At 40.6% G+C, this 19,458-nt stretch overlaps 1 protein-coding gene across 1 annotated transcript; it reads right to left on the bottom strand.

Annotated features, from left to right (window-relative positions):
- Positions 1 to 9,181: 9,181 nt before the first annotated feature.
- LOC133915180 (mitochondrial Rho GTPase 1-like) lies at positions 9,182 to 16,968 on the bottom strand. Its single transcript, XM_062358242.1, has 14 exons — positions 16,543 to 16,968; positions 16,312 to 16,444; positions 16,053 to 16,199; positions 15,109 to 15,285; positions 14,742 to 14,993; positions 14,095 to 14,163; positions 13,869 to 13,924; positions 13,560 to 13,635; positions 12,726 to 12,937; positions 12,563 to 12,629; positions 11,995 to 12,107; positions 10,986 to 11,136; positions 9,905 to 10,091; positions 9,182 to 9,700 (listed from the first exon to the last, which is right to left on the bottom strand). Exons 1-14 carry the CDS (start codon positions 16,764 to 16,766, stop codon positions 9,627 to 9,629), a joined length of 1,938 nt encoding a protein of 645 aa, XP_062214226.1. The 5' UTR covers positions 16,767 to 16,968; the 3' UTR covers positions 9,182 to 9,626.
- Positions 16,969 to 19,458: the final 2,490 nt, after the last annotated feature.

Raw genomic sequence — 19,458 nt, 5'->3', positions numbered from 1 at the left:
TATAAAAATCCTGCAGTGAAGGGATTTTTTTTCCTTCAACGCTCTAACGGTTTTTCTATATGGTTCTCTTCACGAGAGATTCTCAAGATCATTCTCTTCAGGACGGAATTCTTTCTACTTTCTTTTCGCGATTTCTTTCGAAGAAAAGCTGTTGGAGATAAGAGAAAATAAAATGAATGAGAATAGAAAAAGAAATCGAGAAGAAAACTAAATAAAAAGAATATAGTTAAAGATAGTCTCACGGTGTACGTGTCAGGGAGAGTGTTGTGACATCCATAACCGAGGGATCGTGGGCTTAATACCGAACTTGCCCCTAGAGCGCTTTAGTCTATGCAGAGCACCCTTGTACTCACTGGATGATGAATGAGTAGAATACTCCTCTTCTATGTACAGTGTCCCGTGTTCGTGCTTTTTGGCTGTGTCGTGCTCTTGGAAAAGGGGAGCGTACGATCTACTTCCATCTTCTCCACGCCCCATCTGCTGCCGAGAGGACGGAAATTTGATCAGGGGATCCACGAGGATGCTGATCAACAACGGCGCGCTCGGCACCGCAACATATCGTTTGCTCGTGCGGCCTCCTCCGGCTCCTAGCAATGGAGCAGCGCGTCAGTCTCCACGCCAATGCTCTCACCGGGTCACGGGCACACGCCAACCCAACCACGCGCGTGCTGCGTGCTGCACGGCGGGCGCCATGCATCGGCCCCGTGTGCCGCCTTGGCCTTGCCTGCTCTCTGCGTGCGCGGCGCCGCCGGGCCGATCGCGAACCGCTTGCCCAGCTGCCCAGCAGTAGCAGGCAAGGCAACCCGCGGCGGGTGTCACGCACGCGCGGCGCGATCCCCGTTTGACTTGCCCATCGAATCGAAGCGAACCGACCCGACCCGACCGGGAGTGACACGGGCCCGACGCTGAAATCGCCCGTGCGGATTTCAGGATTGATATCAATCAGCCCATCGGGGAACCTGGATAACTTCCCTGAGGCCCAATGCATGGGCTTTGCGCTGGCCTGCTGGGGCCGACGAGTCCATCGGCACTCCCGCAGGCCGCAGGTTCGTTCTTCACCTCCAATTTTTTTTATTTATACATATATTGTTTTAATTTTTGCAAAATTATATGACTGTTTAAAAAAAATTGTAACAATAGCCTACCGTTGCTCATTCATCAAGTGAGAGCAAGATCTCGCTCGATAAATGGGCGAGTCCTTTTGTGAGCCCTTGTGGTCATGCAATATTAAATCTGGTGACGTGGGGTCTCGCCTGTTCAGCAAGTGAGATCTTGCTCTTGTTTATTGAACGGGCGAGATCTTTCTTGCTGCGATGCTGGACAGATCTACCCAAAAGGTATCATCCGAATAATAGATGAGACCTTTTGGGTATTTAAATTGGCCACGTCGGCCCTATCGACATCAGCCGGTCATTTGCTTCCAACCTAACCGAGAGAGAGGGAGGAGAGGAGGACAGGGAAGAGAGGGGAAGAAAGGGAGGATAAATGGAGGCGAAGCTCTATCGGAGGAAAGATGTATATTTTTTATCTGTTTTTTTATAAACCTGTTAGGATATTCAGTAGTGCTAGGTTTTTATATAGGTTAGAGGTTACATATAGGATTTTTTTACAAATCCGGTCTGATAGTCACTAAATTTAGGTTAAAATATAGATCTAGGTTTATAATTATGATTAGAAATAATTTAGTAACTAGATCATATTTGTACGCATAGTAATTAGATGTATTTAGACATATATTAGTGAAAGGGTAATAATGTCGCTAGAGGAGGCTGAATGGACGTTTTTGAAAACTTCATCCTCTTGTTTAATAGTTGGCTTAAACTTACAGCAGAAATAACTAAAATCTAAATATGATATGCTCAAATAATACACAATCAACCTAAGTAAATGTGAAAGTTTCAACCCTAGAGTGATAAAGATTATTCAATTCTAGTAAGATATGCAAGAAACTCTAATCGTAAGGTTCGATTCTACTGATCGGATGTTCCAATATATATATATATATATATATATATATATATATATATATATATATATATATATATATATATTGAATCTCACGAAATTAACTCAGTGCACATACATATAAGCATAAAAGTAATTATAAATGTAATACACAAGAGTAAGAAAATACTAAGACAAATGGTTTGTTATCGAAGTTCAAATATCCACTGATATCATATGTCTCCATTAAAAAAGCTCGATCACACTTGAGTCAGATCTCTTTCAACCTATTTTCTCACGAGGTTGCACATATGCACTCCTCATCTCTACTATAGTTAACTCTTCTTCCACTTCGGACATAGTGAGTTCTGTTAACACTTTTGAGCCTCCTCACAATCTTCACTTGAGGAGATCGTTGTCAATCCACCACCAAGCCGTCTACGAGACGGTGGTCTCCAAGAGTAACAAACTCCCAAACTCATGCACGATCAATATCGAGTGCTCAAACACACACAACTAATGAGCTAACCGTGGGCTATAAAAGCACCACACCTCTCTCTACTCACTAAGCCACAAATGCCTTGATTTCACAAAGCAATCTTAGAGAGAGAAAAGGAGCACTCAAAGGTGAAGATCAAGTTCCAACACCTCTCAAGCCTTTGCAAGTATCAGAAAAACACTTTCAAAACCCTCTAAAGGCCTGCTCTCACGCAAGGAGGCAAAGGGGTATCTATACCCACTCTAAAAAATTAGTTGTTGGACAAACTCTGCACTGATCGAAACTTCCGATCCCTAGATTGGAACATCCGATCATTTAAATATCAACGGTTAGATCTAGTAAAACAACACATCAGAGCATCCGATATATGGATTGGAACATCCGATCCAAAAACCTACTCAAACCCGAGAACCCCATATTTCTTAAAGTCGGATGTTCCGACACATTGGAACTTTCGAAATCACAACAGAACATCCGAAATTAGCACAGCTGACCCTCTAAAAAAACGGTGATAACTTTTGACCCCGATAACCGATTTCAGTGATCTTGGACTCTATGGAAAGATATTTAGAGGGATACACATTCCAACTCAATTCATGATCTCAACTATATTGGATCAAAACTAGAAACACCCTGAAAGCCAATTCAGACACTTATACCCATTGTAAAATTTTAGTCCCCTAAGATTAAACTAGGTACCACATGAACATGCCAAACACCACTAAAGATTGACCACAATCACTTTTGCCACTAAGGCCAACAATAACAAATGGTTAAATCTAAAGCATATTTTAGATACCCCGGACTCCCGAAACAAACTCTCAACACAAACTCATCACGCACTAAGCACATGGTTTGAGCACTTGATACAACAATCGAGCAATGCTTTCAGCAGTCATTCTTGATAGTACAGCTATCTATCCTATAACCCGATCTCCCACCAAACTTTTTGAGACCGGCAAAACTAAAAAATATATTCTAGTTGTACATTTGCCTTGAGCAATCCCATTGACTTGACGAACACATCATCCAAACCCCGATGTTTCTCATAGCTCTTCAAGACTCGTCATCAACACCTCTTCTCTTGATGACAACGATAATCCTTTCTTCCATCTTGATCTTCACTCCATCTCTGGAAGTTTAAGGAAGCTCTCTTGATATCTTTCCGCATATCAAGTATAGGAGACTTCACTCTTTGCGTCATCTTCATTTGATTCACTACTAAGGTATGAACCGTAAGCATTAATCATATAAATTATCCACTAAGCTTGTCTTGCTCTTGCTCTTTTAACTTGGCATATTGAATATCTCAATTCAACTTATGTTTTCTTATGGATCATAACCAGGAGCGAAGCCAACCCTTTTATCGGGGTCGGCCGACATCGACGGAATTTTGCAATTCCTTAACAAATTATTGTTCATCGTCATAATTTAATGGACATGACCTTGCTGTTTAATGGAGCTGACCCCGGTGGCGTTCTTAGCTAGCTTCACCCTTGATTCTAACCCCAACTCACTCTTAAGCACAATGCATATAAGTTAGTCTATAGAATCTAATTAACAATTTTATACCTTAAGTTACTTAATCTTCACAATTAACTTGACATTCACTCTTATTATCAATCTTCATATGGAACCTAACCTCGCTCACTCTCAAACACATATCACATGGGTTAATTCATAAAACTCAGTTGACAATCTCATACCTTAAGTTACTTAATGTCCACAAGTGACTCAGTCTGCACGCTAATCGTCAATCTTCATGAGCTTCTCCTTTATCTCATGAGCATCACATAGAGCTCATTTATCTTGATGCATCTCTCTTGATCATACGATGTTCCTCAATTAATCTATGCTCAATATTACATGCATCACCTATGGAATAACTTACTAATAATTGTTAGTACATACACTACAAGAAAATCGTTCTTTTGTAACGAAAATCCTTGTGACAACAACAATTTTTGTCATATATTGTACCATTTTATGACGGTAGAAGAACCACCATTACAAAATTGGGTCCGTTGCAAGTATATATGATGAAAACTTAAAAAGTGTCATAAAAGGTGATGAGCATCTGTCATAAAATCCACAACCCTGGTATCAATCTGTGGGAGGAGATTTTATGACGCTAGTTATAGTTTTTGTGACGACTGTGTTGGTGTCATATATTGTTTGGTTTATTATGACAACCTTAGTTGTCACAGAGGCGGATGTGGTGACCCAATATCCGTGTTTTCTATGACAGTTGTTTGTTTGTTATAACAGATTGTCGGTGTTCCTCATGGAGATTCCCTATTCTTATCCTTGGTTGTTCGATGCCCTGGCGTGGTGGCGCCCCTGTTCTCCCTAACTCGTGTGGGCTTGCAGCAAGTCTAATCTTTGATGCTATTTGCTCCTCTTAGCCTCCCAATTCATTGGTTGTAGGCAAGGCAAGACACACGGTTGAGGGATTGGACATCGGAGGTGAGTTAGTTTGTGTGTTCCATGTGCAGATGATTTGATAGTCCATTAAGATTTGCATGAACTATGAAAATTGGTGTGTCTGAAACTATACTTTGTGGATTCTCATTTCTAAAACCATGGCTTTGTTGCTTGCTCGGTTAATAAATCGATTTGAACTAGCTATAGCTGCAAGGCTCCCACAGGGTGGTCAATGAAATTCCTTAACAAGACATTCATGTTGATGTTGGTCAAATATCTAACTTTGAACTCATTTTTCCCTACGATGAAATGGATAGGAGTTGGATTTATAATAGTTTGACATTTATTGCTCCATTTTTGGCTGGTGTGGATCAATTTATGCAACATGTCAGAGCGCATCTATGTGTAAATGAAGAAATAAAATGCCCTTGTCGCCGATGCCTTAATCAGAAAATGCTATCTCGAGATGAAGTAGAATATCACATTAATATTTTTGGTATGTCAAGGATCTACACTCGGTGGATACACCTTGGAGAATCAGTAGTGACGATGCACAAGAGTAAGCTTTGCGATGGTGCCACATACTCCTCCAGTCCTCATACGGTTTTAAGACCCAGCCGTGAAACTCTATGCACGTTTCTCAAAGTGTGACTCTCCATTTACTTATACCTTAAGCAAGTGCTCTGATGTCGACACGTGTACTCCATCTTGCGATTCTAATCGTCGATAAGTCTCTCCCGCTCCCAATCCCTTAGGCCTCCTTGTCACTTGCACCGGCATCCCTTTCGCTTGACTTTGTCAACACGCCGTCTTTATCCTCTATTTCATGCTTTCCTTGATCTTCATGTGTACAACTAGGATTATCCTTGACTCCGTTCAACCTTTTTGATCGTCCGGTACTAAATACCTACTTAACCTCAATCACCCATCGTCAATCGCTAAGTTGCATCTATCACCTGCACACCATGAGACAAACAAACATATTTCTTCAACTCTAACCACAGTTAGTTTATAATTAAAATGCTCAAACCAAACTCAAGCAATCCAAAACTTAACAAATCAAATTAATAACTTTATCAGCCACTCATCATATATAAATCAAGGCACATTTTAAGTTGATTTATCGGCTTCTGATATTTTGGTATTGGTTTTTGGAATAAATTTTTAGCTTTACAGTACACTAAAAGCTAGAAAAGCTTCTCTCAACCAGCTTCTCAATTTTTAGTTTATTTTCTTAGATGCTAATTTTTCAACTTTCTAAAAAATAGCTCACTGGTTCGACTGGTTCAACTTCTAACTTAGGAGCATAAGCAGAAGTAGAAACCAGCGATGACCGTGAGTCAGAAAAGAGCCAGCGATGACCAGGAGCAAGGAGGCCACATACACTTTAGTCCCAGGTGACCCGCATGAATTATGGTACCAAGTTCCAACCAATTCACGATTGTATTGCATTTTCTAACACTAGAGTGACAAAACTTTTCCCTTAAAAAAGAGTGACACTTCTTTGGGATCTTATAAGCTTGGCCGTTTTGCCAGATATATCCCCATTGCTCATTTGATTGGCACAGCTGCATAATTCAGATAACCGTGAGACTGCTATTAAATCATATCCTTTTCCGTGAACGCGTATCACGTTGCTTACTCCACGTATGTTTGGGCTCCGGGGGATACCAAGTCGTAAATCGATTTAAATTATTATTATTTTCGATCACGTCAACCAGCTGGTGCACATTGAATTCTGTTTTAATAATCGGAAATGACACCCGGAAGAAAAACTAATGAGAAAGTGGGGCTCGTATAGAATGATAGGCTACGTGCTAATTAGCATCTTCATCAACAATGGATGAATGTCTACCAATAAAATGTGTTTAATGTTGAGCATTTGCTATTGGTTAAACCTCGGTTACTTGAGAACGTGAGGTGACTATGTGGTATATTGATGTCTATAGCATAGTGAAAATATATGAATAATTATCGGCTACTTACATCATAAGACGCAGAGGCCATAGTATATTTATTATATTTATGAAATAAAACTTTATTTATCTAAAAAAGCATGCTAATTAGCCATTGCTTCGAGAGGAGACAGATGAATTTAACGGGAAACAATATAGTTTCTGTAGAAATTTAAAAGAAAAAAATTATGTTTCTGGCATTAGTTCACATCAAACTCATAACACCAGCAAAAATATACTTAGAAAATCGGCGGTGCTCCTCGTTTTCTTCATTTAATTCCGTCCTATCCAACAAGACCAACCAACAGCAACTGCTGTGACGTGCCCAAGATCCGATATTTTACCAAATCATCCGCGCGGGTCTCGTGTGCTCACGGGCTACCATTATCTTGCTGGTCCATGCACGGAATGTGTCTGCTCAATCGTCTCCTTGGCCACGTAACAGAGAGGTAGCTGATCAGAGACGCCTCAGACGCAGGCAGGCAGGCAGGATGTCAATGCCATGGGCGCTGTCCGTGTCCGTCGTCGACACGGTGTGGGCGGTGCTCGCGGCGTGGGTGTCGATGTGCCTGTCGGCGGCCACCGCCATCGCCCGCGCCGTCCGCACCGGCGAGATCAGCCCCTTGCATATCGGTTGATGGAGCCCTTGCCGTGTCTTCCATAGGTGATCAGCTCAGGTCCTTGCTTAGTTGCTCCCTTTGTGATTTTTCGAGATATCCGATTGATTTTACTTGGTGGTTGTCCCTGTACTTTGTTCCTTATATCTTTCTTGCAACTCGGTTTGATGGACCAGCTTGCCCGTCTTGCAGATTGCTTCCATGTCAGAGTACATGTGCATCAGCTTGCATACATAGCTTGACGATCTGGAGGCCAATCTATTGCAAGGTCTCGGTCCACTGATTTCAATGTTCTATACTATATAGTGCTCTTTTTGCACTCGCCATGCACCTGACATGGTTCATGGATGAAATACAGTACTGTAAACAACATTGTTTTGTAACAGTCGTCTGTACATGCCATGCTTTGGTACTGTAAAACTGGTCATATTCAGCCATTTTTATTCTCCAGACTCCAGTGAATGTGTGTATGTGCAAGGCACGAAGTGTCAGGAAACGAGTGAAGCCCATATCAAACTCCTGAAAATACACATATGGAAGTAAAACCATATGCCGGAGTAACCAAAATAGGTACCTAAAGTTTACCTTGCACAACATTTCAAAACAATAGGCTAATGAGTGAACACGGCGACGACCAGGGACAGATCGGGACAATTGGGAACTCAACGATTTTATTTTTCTTTTCTTTTTGCGAGAATTGAGAAGCCGATGGGAAATAATTTACAGGCTCACAATACATATACACCCAGTCTGATCAGGGGATAGATCTTCGATCACATCGCAATCGCTCGATCAGTGAGTGGACTCCACAATATGATAGAATTAAGCCCAAAACCCTGATTCGAGTAATCATTTCCCCAGTGAAGCTTGCACGGCAGCGGCAGGGGCAGGGGATAACCATAACATAACAGGTAAATCCCCTCGGTATGGTAAAGTTAACGTGCTAACCGTCATACCCTGTTTCAGCGTTTTTAGTGCAGCTTGTATTAGTCCCTAGATCAATAGTTGATACATGTATTTTTCCAAAAAAGACAACACAATCATACATTGTTTGTATTGCAATACCATAATAAATGTCCTTCATAAGTCTTACATCATAGAGTTTAATATATAAATGGCCAACAAGCCGGAACATTAAGACGAAAACATAGCGAAACAGTATAGATAGGCCCAATGGCTATACGTAACTTGGGTGCGGACGTAACCCGGTCTTCTTTATTGGTGTGACGAAACGGGACGACACAACTCTGGTCTCGCCGGAGCGAAGGAGGGGAGAAAGGACGAGGGGATTGGGTCAAGGCGATGATTGGAAAAATACAGGCGGTGTCAACATGGGCCGAAAACACGGGAGGAACCGAGGAAGGCGGATTGGTGATCGGCCGAAAGGGACAAAGGGCTTCGGCCATTTAAGAATTAAATGAAATAGAAAAGAGAGAGATGGGCTAGACCTGATCAGGAAGAGAAGGGGAGAGAGATGGGCCAGGATTCGGCCCAGATACTGCTTAGGAGATAGAAATAGATTTGAATATTTAGAAAAAAAAACAAAGAAGTAAAATTTAAAACTCCAAGGAAACCCAAAAGGCGTTCAGGAGAGCTTTCGTGCATGTTTTCAATTCCAAAATTTAAAATTTAAAGTGATTTCAGGATACTTGGCCCAATTTAATATGAATTTGTTTTAATTTGTTGTAAATATGAAAAGGTACAAAATTTCACAGAAATTTGCAGAATAAAAACACAGGGTGTTACATTAACAATCCACTAGATCAAATCCAGCTTATACTCCGAACCAAACGGATACTTGGCACGGCACCAACCATGGTGGCTCAACAAAATGTTCAAGCATTCAGCAGTCCCGTCTAGACAGAATTCCAATAGTAGACTAGTGCAAGTAAATGCTAAGCAGGCAAAATTTATGCTAAGTTAAAATGTTTTAACAGAGCTAATTTAGTCAGAGCAGCCTATCAGATGCTGCAATAAACAGAGCTGGGCAACAGTCCTGAATTATAGAATCTGAAATCCCCACTAGGCGCAGGATTTATAGCTGATGACGTATCTGTACAAAACGGAGGTCTTTCGCGGGGCAGAAATTCAAGCAGTGAAGCTCAACAGGCATGAATAGACGATCCAGCAGATGTCGGGGAGTGAGCTGCGGGAAGCACTTTATTCTCCCACTGTCCGGGAGGAGCTTCAAGAAGATGTGTTCTTCCTAGCTGCATAAACCCGGTAAGCAGCTATTCCCACAACTGTAACAGCAGCTCCAACTGCAATTGATTAGTGCAGTATCAGCATAGGTTAAAACTGAAAATACTTTAACAAGAACTGGCTTGATTTTGCCAAAAAAAAAAAAGAAAGAAAGAAAGAAAGCTAGACTGCATGACTCCAACAATTGCATAACTATCATCTTAAAATTCTCTATTTGGTATTTAAGTGGATTTAAGTAAAAACAAGAAACGTGTGTGACTCACCCGAGACGACCATGAGGGAACGGTTTAGAAGTTGACGGTATTGCCTGCGTGTTTTTCCGGCTTCAGTCTCTGGAATGCTCAAATGGGGCTGCTGTGCTGCATGAACTATTCTGCAGAAAATGTTGTTTAAGTCTCTCAATCTCACGCTGATAGGAATTGGTGTTTCGATTCCCATGTCTTGGCTCACCTGAAAAGTAGATACTTTTACAGTTACATTTTTAGCACATAAATAACAACTTCCATTCTAGCCAGAGCCAACCAGTCAAAATTCAACAAATCACAACTAATCCACAATTATATAGATCTGGCTTCATAGGTAGTACAGAGAATTGCAGACAACAGCAAAATGAAGGCTATGAACACTACCAGCAGATTCAATATAGTAATTGCAGCAGGATGGGTAATTTGCCTGTGTTTGATAAAAATTGACACAAAGCGAACCAAGAAATATTTCAGCAATGGCTAACACTATTAGCTATAAAAAAAAATATTTCAACTTTTCATCCATTCTGCAATTTTCCCCACTTCTCCACACATTCCAATGGCGGTTGCAGGACAGAGTACGGAGGATTGGAAAGAGGTAATAAAAACTAGCTTTCTGTTAATGTTTTCTTTTTTTTTTTGCAAAATCAAGCCAGTTCTTGTGCAAGTATTTGTGGGTAATGCCAGCACCGGGTTGACACAATAGAAGATATTTTCAGATATAACAGCCTTGGCTTGGCTTGGAAATATGCTACTATTATCAGAGTTACGCCTCAATGCAGCAAATGCAAGCATGCTTCACTGCATAAATTTGGCACTAACACAGTGGTCTGCCTTTGGAGTTAGCGTACTAGTGTTCAACTTTCTTTTTGTTCGTTACGTCATTTTGGTAAGCCAAAATACTAGGAGAATATCACGAAGTAATACAGCAACTTATATAGTTCAATTGGCCAACTATGCCTACAATATGACTAGAACCCAATCCCAATATTTCTAGTTTAATTGGCCAACAATGCCTACAAAATTAAATGCTAAAACACTTTCAAATATTTGGGGGGGGGGGGGGGGGATAAGTGACAATCATAAAGAGCAAGCTCACTCTGGTTGATTCTTGTAGAGCTTGTGGAGATTGGTCAAGATCATCTTTTGCAGCAACTATCAGGCAAGGAACTTCATAGCCAGTATTTTCTCCATGTGTGGCCACTTGCACAAGCAAATCTCTTGCTCTTTGCCAAGAATATTCATCACAACTGACAATATAACAGCTCTGAATTAGACTATCTAGTCATAAATACGGTAAGTAGATTTATGTAGATCCAAGTAAGAAGCTAGAATAAAAAAGATATAGCAGTATAAACAAGATATATTGTCAAACTTTTAAGAATATTTGCAGGTTTTGCATTTAATTTTACAATCAGATTTCAACCACTGGACAAGAATTGCTGTATTAAGAGCTCAATGCTTTAGTCTTAACTGTGGTCTCAATTACCAACTGTCAGAAGTAGGGCTCACATAACCAGTGATTAACAGCCGAACCAAATTACTAGGGGTCAAAGTCAGTCAGTTTGCCTGAGAATCCACTTTCAACAATGGATTGATATGGATATAAGGTTATTTTGGTTAAGTTTAAGTGAAATCAGATCTACCGCATGCCGAACTCAAGTAATTTTCTTAAGATAACGTCAAACTGTGAGAAAGCTTCAGTTTCTTTGCCAAGTTAGAGTCATGAAAACCATACAATCCCTGCCTTTTACCACCACTTCAAAATATAGCCAACATAAGCCACCAGGCAGAGGATGGTGCAAAACCAGCCACTAAAGTAGAACAACTAAACCTTGTCAAGAACAATACTTTCTAAAACCAGAACTTCAAGGATAACTGCTCATCACCATGATACTCGCCATCAGCTATCTTACCAGTTTTAGAACAAAATGAGTTATACAATCTTACCCAAACATACAGTTGGACGAAAAAAAGATATGATTAATTTATGAAGGTTTTATCGATGAAATGAACTGACACCACCAAAGGGGAGAATAATCAATCGCTAAAACTGTGAGACTTACAGGTTACGAATAAACAATAGAATAAATTAGAAGAGCATGTACCTATCATAAACAAATACTGCTACATCACAGGGTGCCAATGATTCCTTCTTAGCCAGTAACGATCTGACATCACCTTCAGGAATTTCTCGTAGTATAAGCGTCTTTCTTGCCCCCTTCAACAAAAAAATAAAAACATTGAATCAGACCAAACATTTAAAATAAATAAAAGACTAACAAACTACTGTGAATGAGAAAATAATAAATCTCAAGTGACAACAAAATTAGATAGAACATAATTAGTCCACAGAAACATCTGCTTCTTGATACCATGCAATAGAATTTGTATATCTATGGACCTTTTGTTACAAATATGCAATAAATACGGCATTAAAAGGACATAGACCATAGTCAAAAGGAGATGGTATGGTTGTTAGACTATGAGCATGCTTATCAATTATAATCAAAATGCAACATTTGACATTTCATAAGAAATGCTGCTGGTTAGCTTTATTAACAAATAAATTGGATGGTTCATATCAGAACCCGTTAAATACACTAGTACACTAGGATTAAAATTGCTGAAAACAGAATTAACAAAATATTGGCATGCGGTGAACAAAATACATACATCAGGCAGTTCAACAGTATTTGTTGCAAACCGCTCACTGTTAGTTGGCAGAGCATCAGAAGGTTGCCTGTTACAAGGACCGCAAGTGAAATAGAGAAGACCAAATGAAACAAACATGGTACGAATACATATGGTGTAAAATAATAGGAAATTCATGGCATACCTTCCAATGAATGATTGTAGCAATGCAGTCTTTCCAGAACCTCTGGCGCCAAAAACATAACACTGGAACACATTTCTTTGAGTTTGTTGCTTTTTACGATCCACTCGTCTTTTCCTTGTGATGGTAAATGCTGAACCAAACTCACCCGGATAGCCAACATATACAAGGTTGGCAAAACTATTTGCTGGATCTAGAAGTGTCATAAGAGCCCACTGCATTCCAGAATTATTATTTAACAAAGGCCACATATAAAGTAATATAGCATGAGATAAGATAGCATATCAACAGAAAATACATTGTTATGCTATCAGTATCTGTAACAGTAAGTCAATAAGATCAAAACCACAATAATGCATCAAAATAAACCATAGTTATTGCATAGCAAAAACTCAGGCTTTTTGAAGAAATAGCACTATTCAAAATGTATTTCTTATTCACAAAGAGTGCTTGTAACTTAGAATTTGATTCATCCCACTTCAGCCTGCCTATTTTTCTCACATATCAAGCGAAGAATGTAATCACTTCTGCAGCTAGTTTTGCATACTGAGTGTGTCAAATTGAAAAAAAAAAAACTTAGGATCATACACAGATAATACCAATTGTCTGGGCCTTCTCAAAGCAATAAAAGCAGCTGAGTTAATGGAACGTAAGAGAGTACCAAATAAACACAATGCATATAACTTGCAAATAGAGAAAGTAGGCCGCTTTCTTATGTTCTATTCCCACAAGAAATATGCACTTTCACAAATATGATTTATCAACAAACCACAGGGTTAAAAATTGTGTATCTATGCTCAGAACAGCAAGTTTAACATGGTGTGGTCGAGATAATACCTTAGAGAGAAATCCTTCAAGTGACAACCCACCCAAGACATTCTTTTCAGCACAGTCTTTGACAGAAGACCATGGGCTGAAATATCCAAACAAAAGGTGATGCAAAGGAAAATGACAGTATAAAAAAGTTACTGAATAGATTTCTCACAAGGCCCTTCTAATAAGAAAACAACTGATTCTATCAAGAAATTAGAAGCACTAATACAGGATTTCCTAACACTTTTCATATCAACAAACATTAATCGATGTTTCAATAAGTACAGTTTTAATCCATATGCTGAACAATTCACACATTTATCAACGTCTTACTTTTCAGGAGCTGTTGAAAAAAGGTCCTCCAGCTCAGCAGGTAGTAAAGCTCCATCCTGGACATACGCAAAAAAAGTTTCCAATGATCAATCTAATATGAAATGGTTTTAACTACAGTCTGTTTACAATTAAACAGCATATAATAGGTAGGCATAAAATACCAATTGCATGTCGGGATAAGATTATTTTAACAAAACTAATGTGCAAATCAGTGCATTCAGCTTACATTATCAGTGTCAAACATGTTAAATATTCCTCTCAAGAAATCAACCGCTTCATTTGTCATTTCCAGAGTCTGCAGAAAAAGCTAACGTTATTACTTTACCATAAACAAAATATAATATAAGTATGTTAAAAAAGTGTTCACAGAACACAGATAAATTCCTATGTGATGCTAGCAATAAAAAGTTTCCAACATACTACTACTGAGCAATAACCGAAGTACTAATGCTAGTGACAGAAGCATGCAAGTCTGTGAACTGCGTACAGAACCAAGAGCGCAACAGCAAAATCGGCCCACAAAATTGATTGAAGGATGCTTTAAAGGGCACCAACACAACAAACTCAGTTCAAAAATAAACACGCAGATATATTTCATTAGTGTTGGCAATCCCTGAATTCACGGGAACTCCACAATGATGGATATCAAAATGGATACAGTGGATCAGGATAAAGACATAACAGATACAACAACAACAACAAAGCCTTTGTCCCAAGCAAGTTGGGTAGGCTAGAGATGAAACCCACAAGATCCAACTAAAAAGATGATGAGAAAACAACAACAACAATAGACAAAACAGATATCAATTTAAATTATTCTAGCTTCAACTGACATTGTAAGATTTGGATAGATCATAAATAAGACAAACATACTTGATCAGGAGCTCTTTTAATTGGCGTTGCAATGAGATCATCCCTAAGCTTAAGGTCATTATCATAACCAAATTTCCTCAATACTGTCCATGTAGTTTCCAGTCGACCTTTTTCAATAAAAAGAGCATGAAGAAAAAGGAACCCAGTCAAGGTAAGTCCATTTTCATTTACGCCTTCAGGCATCTTCTCTTGAACAACTCTCTTCACGCCTGAAATTTCAGTAGGTTGGAGAGGAGCACTAAAACATTTGACCTGTAAAGCAGTAAAAAATAGTCTCAATATCACCAGAAATAAAAGAATGATAATCAAAACGCAATGTCATCTACTGCCAATCATATAAAGCAGGGCAGCCTCAGTATATACAAACCTGAAATTCATTGAGTTCCACATCACTGAGAGCACCATCCTTGTCATGATCACATATTATGAATATCCGCTTCAAAGCTCTAACACAGCGTGGCTTGAGAGATTGCGCCTCTTGATCAAAGAGAGGTGCTGTTGGGTGAAGCACTGCCTTTTGTGCATAGTAGAAGACCTCAGGCACCTGCAATAAGTAAACATTCACCAGTGATTTTAATCAGACCTAACAAATGCCAAGAACTCTTGTTAGTTGTGATCTTCCCGGTTCTAACTAACCTGGCTGAGTCCTAAGGAGGACCGATAGGCCCACGTACGTGCCATGATCAGTGATGAAGTCAGTATGTTGGTTTTGGTCCCAATCACCATAGCGCCACATAAAAGGGAAGGGGAAACCGGCAGCCTAATATGTGAGAAAACAATAGGCTCATGTAACCCCTAAAATCCTAAATCTCCTATCGATTGGGTGTTTTTGGTGATTGAAGACCCTTCACCATCGTCGGCGTCTCGGTGACATTGCCAGCGAACTTTCTTATGTGATCTCAGACGAGCACACCTACGCGGCCTTCTCTACCAATCTACACTGACTAAGGGCTTCACTGAGCACGTTGTACCGATCCCTGTCGCTGCTCTTCCCCAAGCAACAGAGATTGATCCAATGGCAACACCTAACCAAGGTCAGACCCACCTAAATTATGCATTACCGCTAAGTGTTCTTGCAATTAGGCTATGCAATCAATGTTGATCAATTCATATAAGCTAATGACTATCACACTACGATTACTAACAAAGTAACAGAATTATTTTACAATCAAATTATAATAATTGTATCTCTGATGTGTCTAACATTTGAGCATATCAGTATTTTGGGCAGCCAGTTCAGATAGCACGACCAATACGTATAAGACATTTGGGGCTAGAAATATTCAATCAGATATTGATACGTGGGGTAACCTGGATCTGGCGAAGAGCGGAGCACTCAATGCATGTCTCAATCTCGCGGAACGACTGCATGATGGGCGCCATGACCTGCTCAAGGCTAACCTGCTGCTCTTCCCTCAGGTCCAGCTTACACCCCACCACGATCACTGGCGCCTTCAACTGCACCACACACATTAAACGAACAGATCAGAAAAGGCAACCCACGAAACCATCATTTTTGAACGATCCATACCCACACCACGAACCCAGCCATAAAGAGGCGCAGCATTACCTGGAGGCGCCGGAGCTCGGGGAGCCAGAAGGAGCTGAGCCGCTCCAGCGTAGCGGGCCGGTCGCAGGCGTACGTGAGCACCACCGCATCCGCCGCCTGGCACTCCGCGATCAGCTTTGGCTTCTGGTCGGGGCTGCAACCACAAGGGCACACAAACAAACGACGAAATCACCACAAGAGCACACTGATCTAATAAATCTGAGAAGCGCGAGCGGGGCGTGGGATAGGGACCTGGAGGAGGTGTCGATGATGGTGATGGGGACGCGGTCCGGAAAGTAGTCGGCGGGAAGGCGTGTGGGGGGCATGACGCGGGGGACGTTCTCGGGGAACTGCTCGGTGGCGAGGGCGACGATGAGGCTGGATTTGCCGGTGCCGATGTCGCCGATCACTACCACCCGCACGCCCGACTTGCCGGCCAGGTTCGCTGCCGCCGCCGGCGCCGTCACACCCGCCATGCGCGCGCCTCCTCTCTCCCTCTCTCTCTCTCTCTCTCTACTCCCCCACTCGAGCTAGGGTTTTGGGGGATTTGGGCGCTGCGGTTGTGCGGCGTGGCGTGTCAGCGGGTGGGGTCAGGCGGGTGGGCTGGTTCGTTCTTATGGGGCATGCGCCGTCGGTTGCTTCAGCTTGGAGTGGAAGAAATGGTCGCAGACTTGCAGTGCAGGTTGCTTATTGCTTCGGGAGTTCGAGTTTTGCAAGGGCCTTGAGATGACGTGGGCCCGGCCTAGTGAAAGTATGGGCTTAGGTCCAGTGATGTTCAGATAAGAGATGACAATATTTATAGATTAATAATTATATTGAAATTTGTTATATTAAAAATTGTTAATAAGTTATTTATAGAGATGTATAAATGATAAAATATTGATTCATTGAGAAATGCATAAGATAAAAGAGATATATCGAAGTTATTGAGCTCTATATGATGCTCCTGAGTAAAAAAAGAAATTCAAAAAGATTGATAATAAGCATGAATGATAAATCACTTGTAAAGATTATGTGACTAAAGGTATAGAATTAACAATTGAGATTTATAGACTAAATCATGTACAGTATACTTAAGAGTAAGTTGGGATTAGATTCCATATGAAGATAAATATTGAATTGAGATATTAAATGTGTCGAATTAGAAGAGCAAGAACGAGACAAACTCAGTGAACAATTTGTGTAATTGATGCTTGCGGTTCATAACTTGGTGGTGAACCGGATGAAGATTATGTGAAAAGTCAAACCTTCCATGCTTGGTATATCGAAGCAATCAAGTGAACTTCATCGAGCTTGATCAGGAGATGATTGAGATGAGAAGCGAGAATGAACATCATCATCGAGCTCAAGTGAAGAGTTGATGATAAGCCTAGAAGAAACATCGAGACTTGGATGATGTGTTTATCAAGTCTGGTGAGATGGCTAGCTCAAGGCAAAAGTATAAAATGTAGGATATTTTTTTGCCGATCAATGATGATTAGAAAAGAGAAATTATCGGATTGATAGGATAAATACCGTACTATTAAGATAGGTCTTGACAATTTCTTGAGTTTTACCATATATTAATAAGCTCAATCTTACATATGCATACTCTATTTGATAGTATGCTATAATTTGGAAATAGGTTTTACAAATATCTCAAGTTCATGTTTCTACTCCGTATGACATGCCACTAAATTTGCAAAGGTGTTTTGCAAGTTGCCATAGTGAATGCTTTAACCCTTGGTCACATGAAACCTTTAGGTTGCAAATTCGTTTTGCAAAAGTTTAAGGTTTGTGTAGTTTTTATTGTGGTGGATCTTTGGACTATGTTTTAAGTTTGATCCAATGTGTTTGAGATCAAGTAATTAATTGGATGTGTAGCCCTCTAAATAAGCTTTTCGTAGAGTCTAAGATCATCTAAATCAGACATCAGGTTCAAAAGTTATCACCGTTTCTTTGAGTGTTGATAGTGCTGCCCTGGGGGTAGCAGTCCGATCGCCAAGAATTCTGGTCTAACCGCTAGATTGGCGATCTAACTGTCAAGATGAGCGATCTAACTCCTAGAACTAACAGATAACTCTCATCTTTCTAAATCAGGTGGTGGTCCGATTACCAAGGATACCGGTATGACCGCCGGAGCTTACAGAGAACCTCTATTTTCCTAGAGGGTTGGTCTGACTGATAGAAATGTGAAAAGGCTATAACGGCTAGCTTTAAAGTTGTTGATCCAGTGGCGGTTCGACCACCAAGTGAATTGTGGTCTGACCACTAGATGTGTAGAGAAGTCAGACTTTATGCAACAGCTATATTTCAAGTTGTGGCCTATAAATACCCCGTGTCCAACGGCTTGGGCTAATACTTATGCCCCCATTGAGCATACTTAAGCTAATTGAAGTCATTCCCACGTATTTGTGCATGTGTTGCACATAGAGAGGGTTGTGAGGTAAGAATCAAGTGTATTTGCATTAGTGATTGAGCTTTAGGTACTTGGTGAGGGTCGAGTTCGTCTTGGCTTATTACTCTTGGTATTTGCCAACACCTAGATAGCGCGGTGGCATTGTGATACGGTGATCTTCTCTAGGAAGCTTGTGAGAAGGCTCGGTGTGATTGTGAGAGGTTTTATGAATAGTTTATTAGATTATCCGGCTCAAGATCAAGTTGCTCATGGTGAGCCTCTTCTCATGGTGAGAATTGCATACTTAATAGAGGAGCGGCTAAAGGCCTGAACCCACCTCAATATGGATTAGGGGAGACCGGTAAGTCTCCGAGACCATAGTAAAAAATTCGATGTCTCCTTTGTGGTTTGCCCACTTAAGCTTATTTACTTTGAGTAATTTACATTTCTAGAATTATAATTGTTTATATGTCGCCTTAGGTTGCAAACCTTGACATGGACATAGAATCGATCACTTTCATTGAGACATAGATTTTAGGGGTTTTATATGTGTTGTAATCGATTGTTTTTAATTCCGCATCTTTATCAGTTATATCTTGCTAGAATTTTTAGAACTGTTTATTCATCCCCCTCTAGTCGGCCTCCTTGATCCTACAACCACGCTGAAGGTGGCACCGGGCGGGGTTGTCGTCACTAGCAGGGCACTATCCGGGGTTGACGTTGCTTCTCTCTCCCTCTTTCATGCTCTACATGGCTATAGCTGCTCCCATCTTGGCAATGTGTCGTGGACT

Source organism: Phragmites australis, chromosome 4 (assembly GCF_958298935.1).
Source record: "Phragmites australis chromosome 4, lpPhrAust1.1, whole genome shotgun sequence".
Lineage (NCBI taxonomy): Eukaryota > Viridiplantae > Streptophyta > Magnoliopsida > Poales > Poaceae > Phragmites > Phragmites australis.
The sequence above is the reverse complement of the archived record's forward strand: the minus strand, read 5'-3'. Positions and strand labels throughout refer to the sequence as shown.

Bases quoted from the DNA above. Each gene is read 5' to 3' on its own strand.
- LOC133915180 (XM_062358242.1), bottom strand. From the start codon at position 16,766: ATGGCGGGTGTGACGGCGCCGGCGGCGGCAGCGAACCTGGCCGGCAAG. The intron at 16,200-16,311 runs GTAATGCTGCGC...TGTGTGGTGCAG, and splicing joins CCGAGCTCCGGCGCCTCCAG to TTGAAGGCGCCAGTGATCGT. The intron at 14,994-15,108 runs GTTTGTATATAC...ACTGCTTTACAG, and splicing joins TGGAACTCAATGAATTTCAG to GTCAAATGTTTTAGTGCTCC.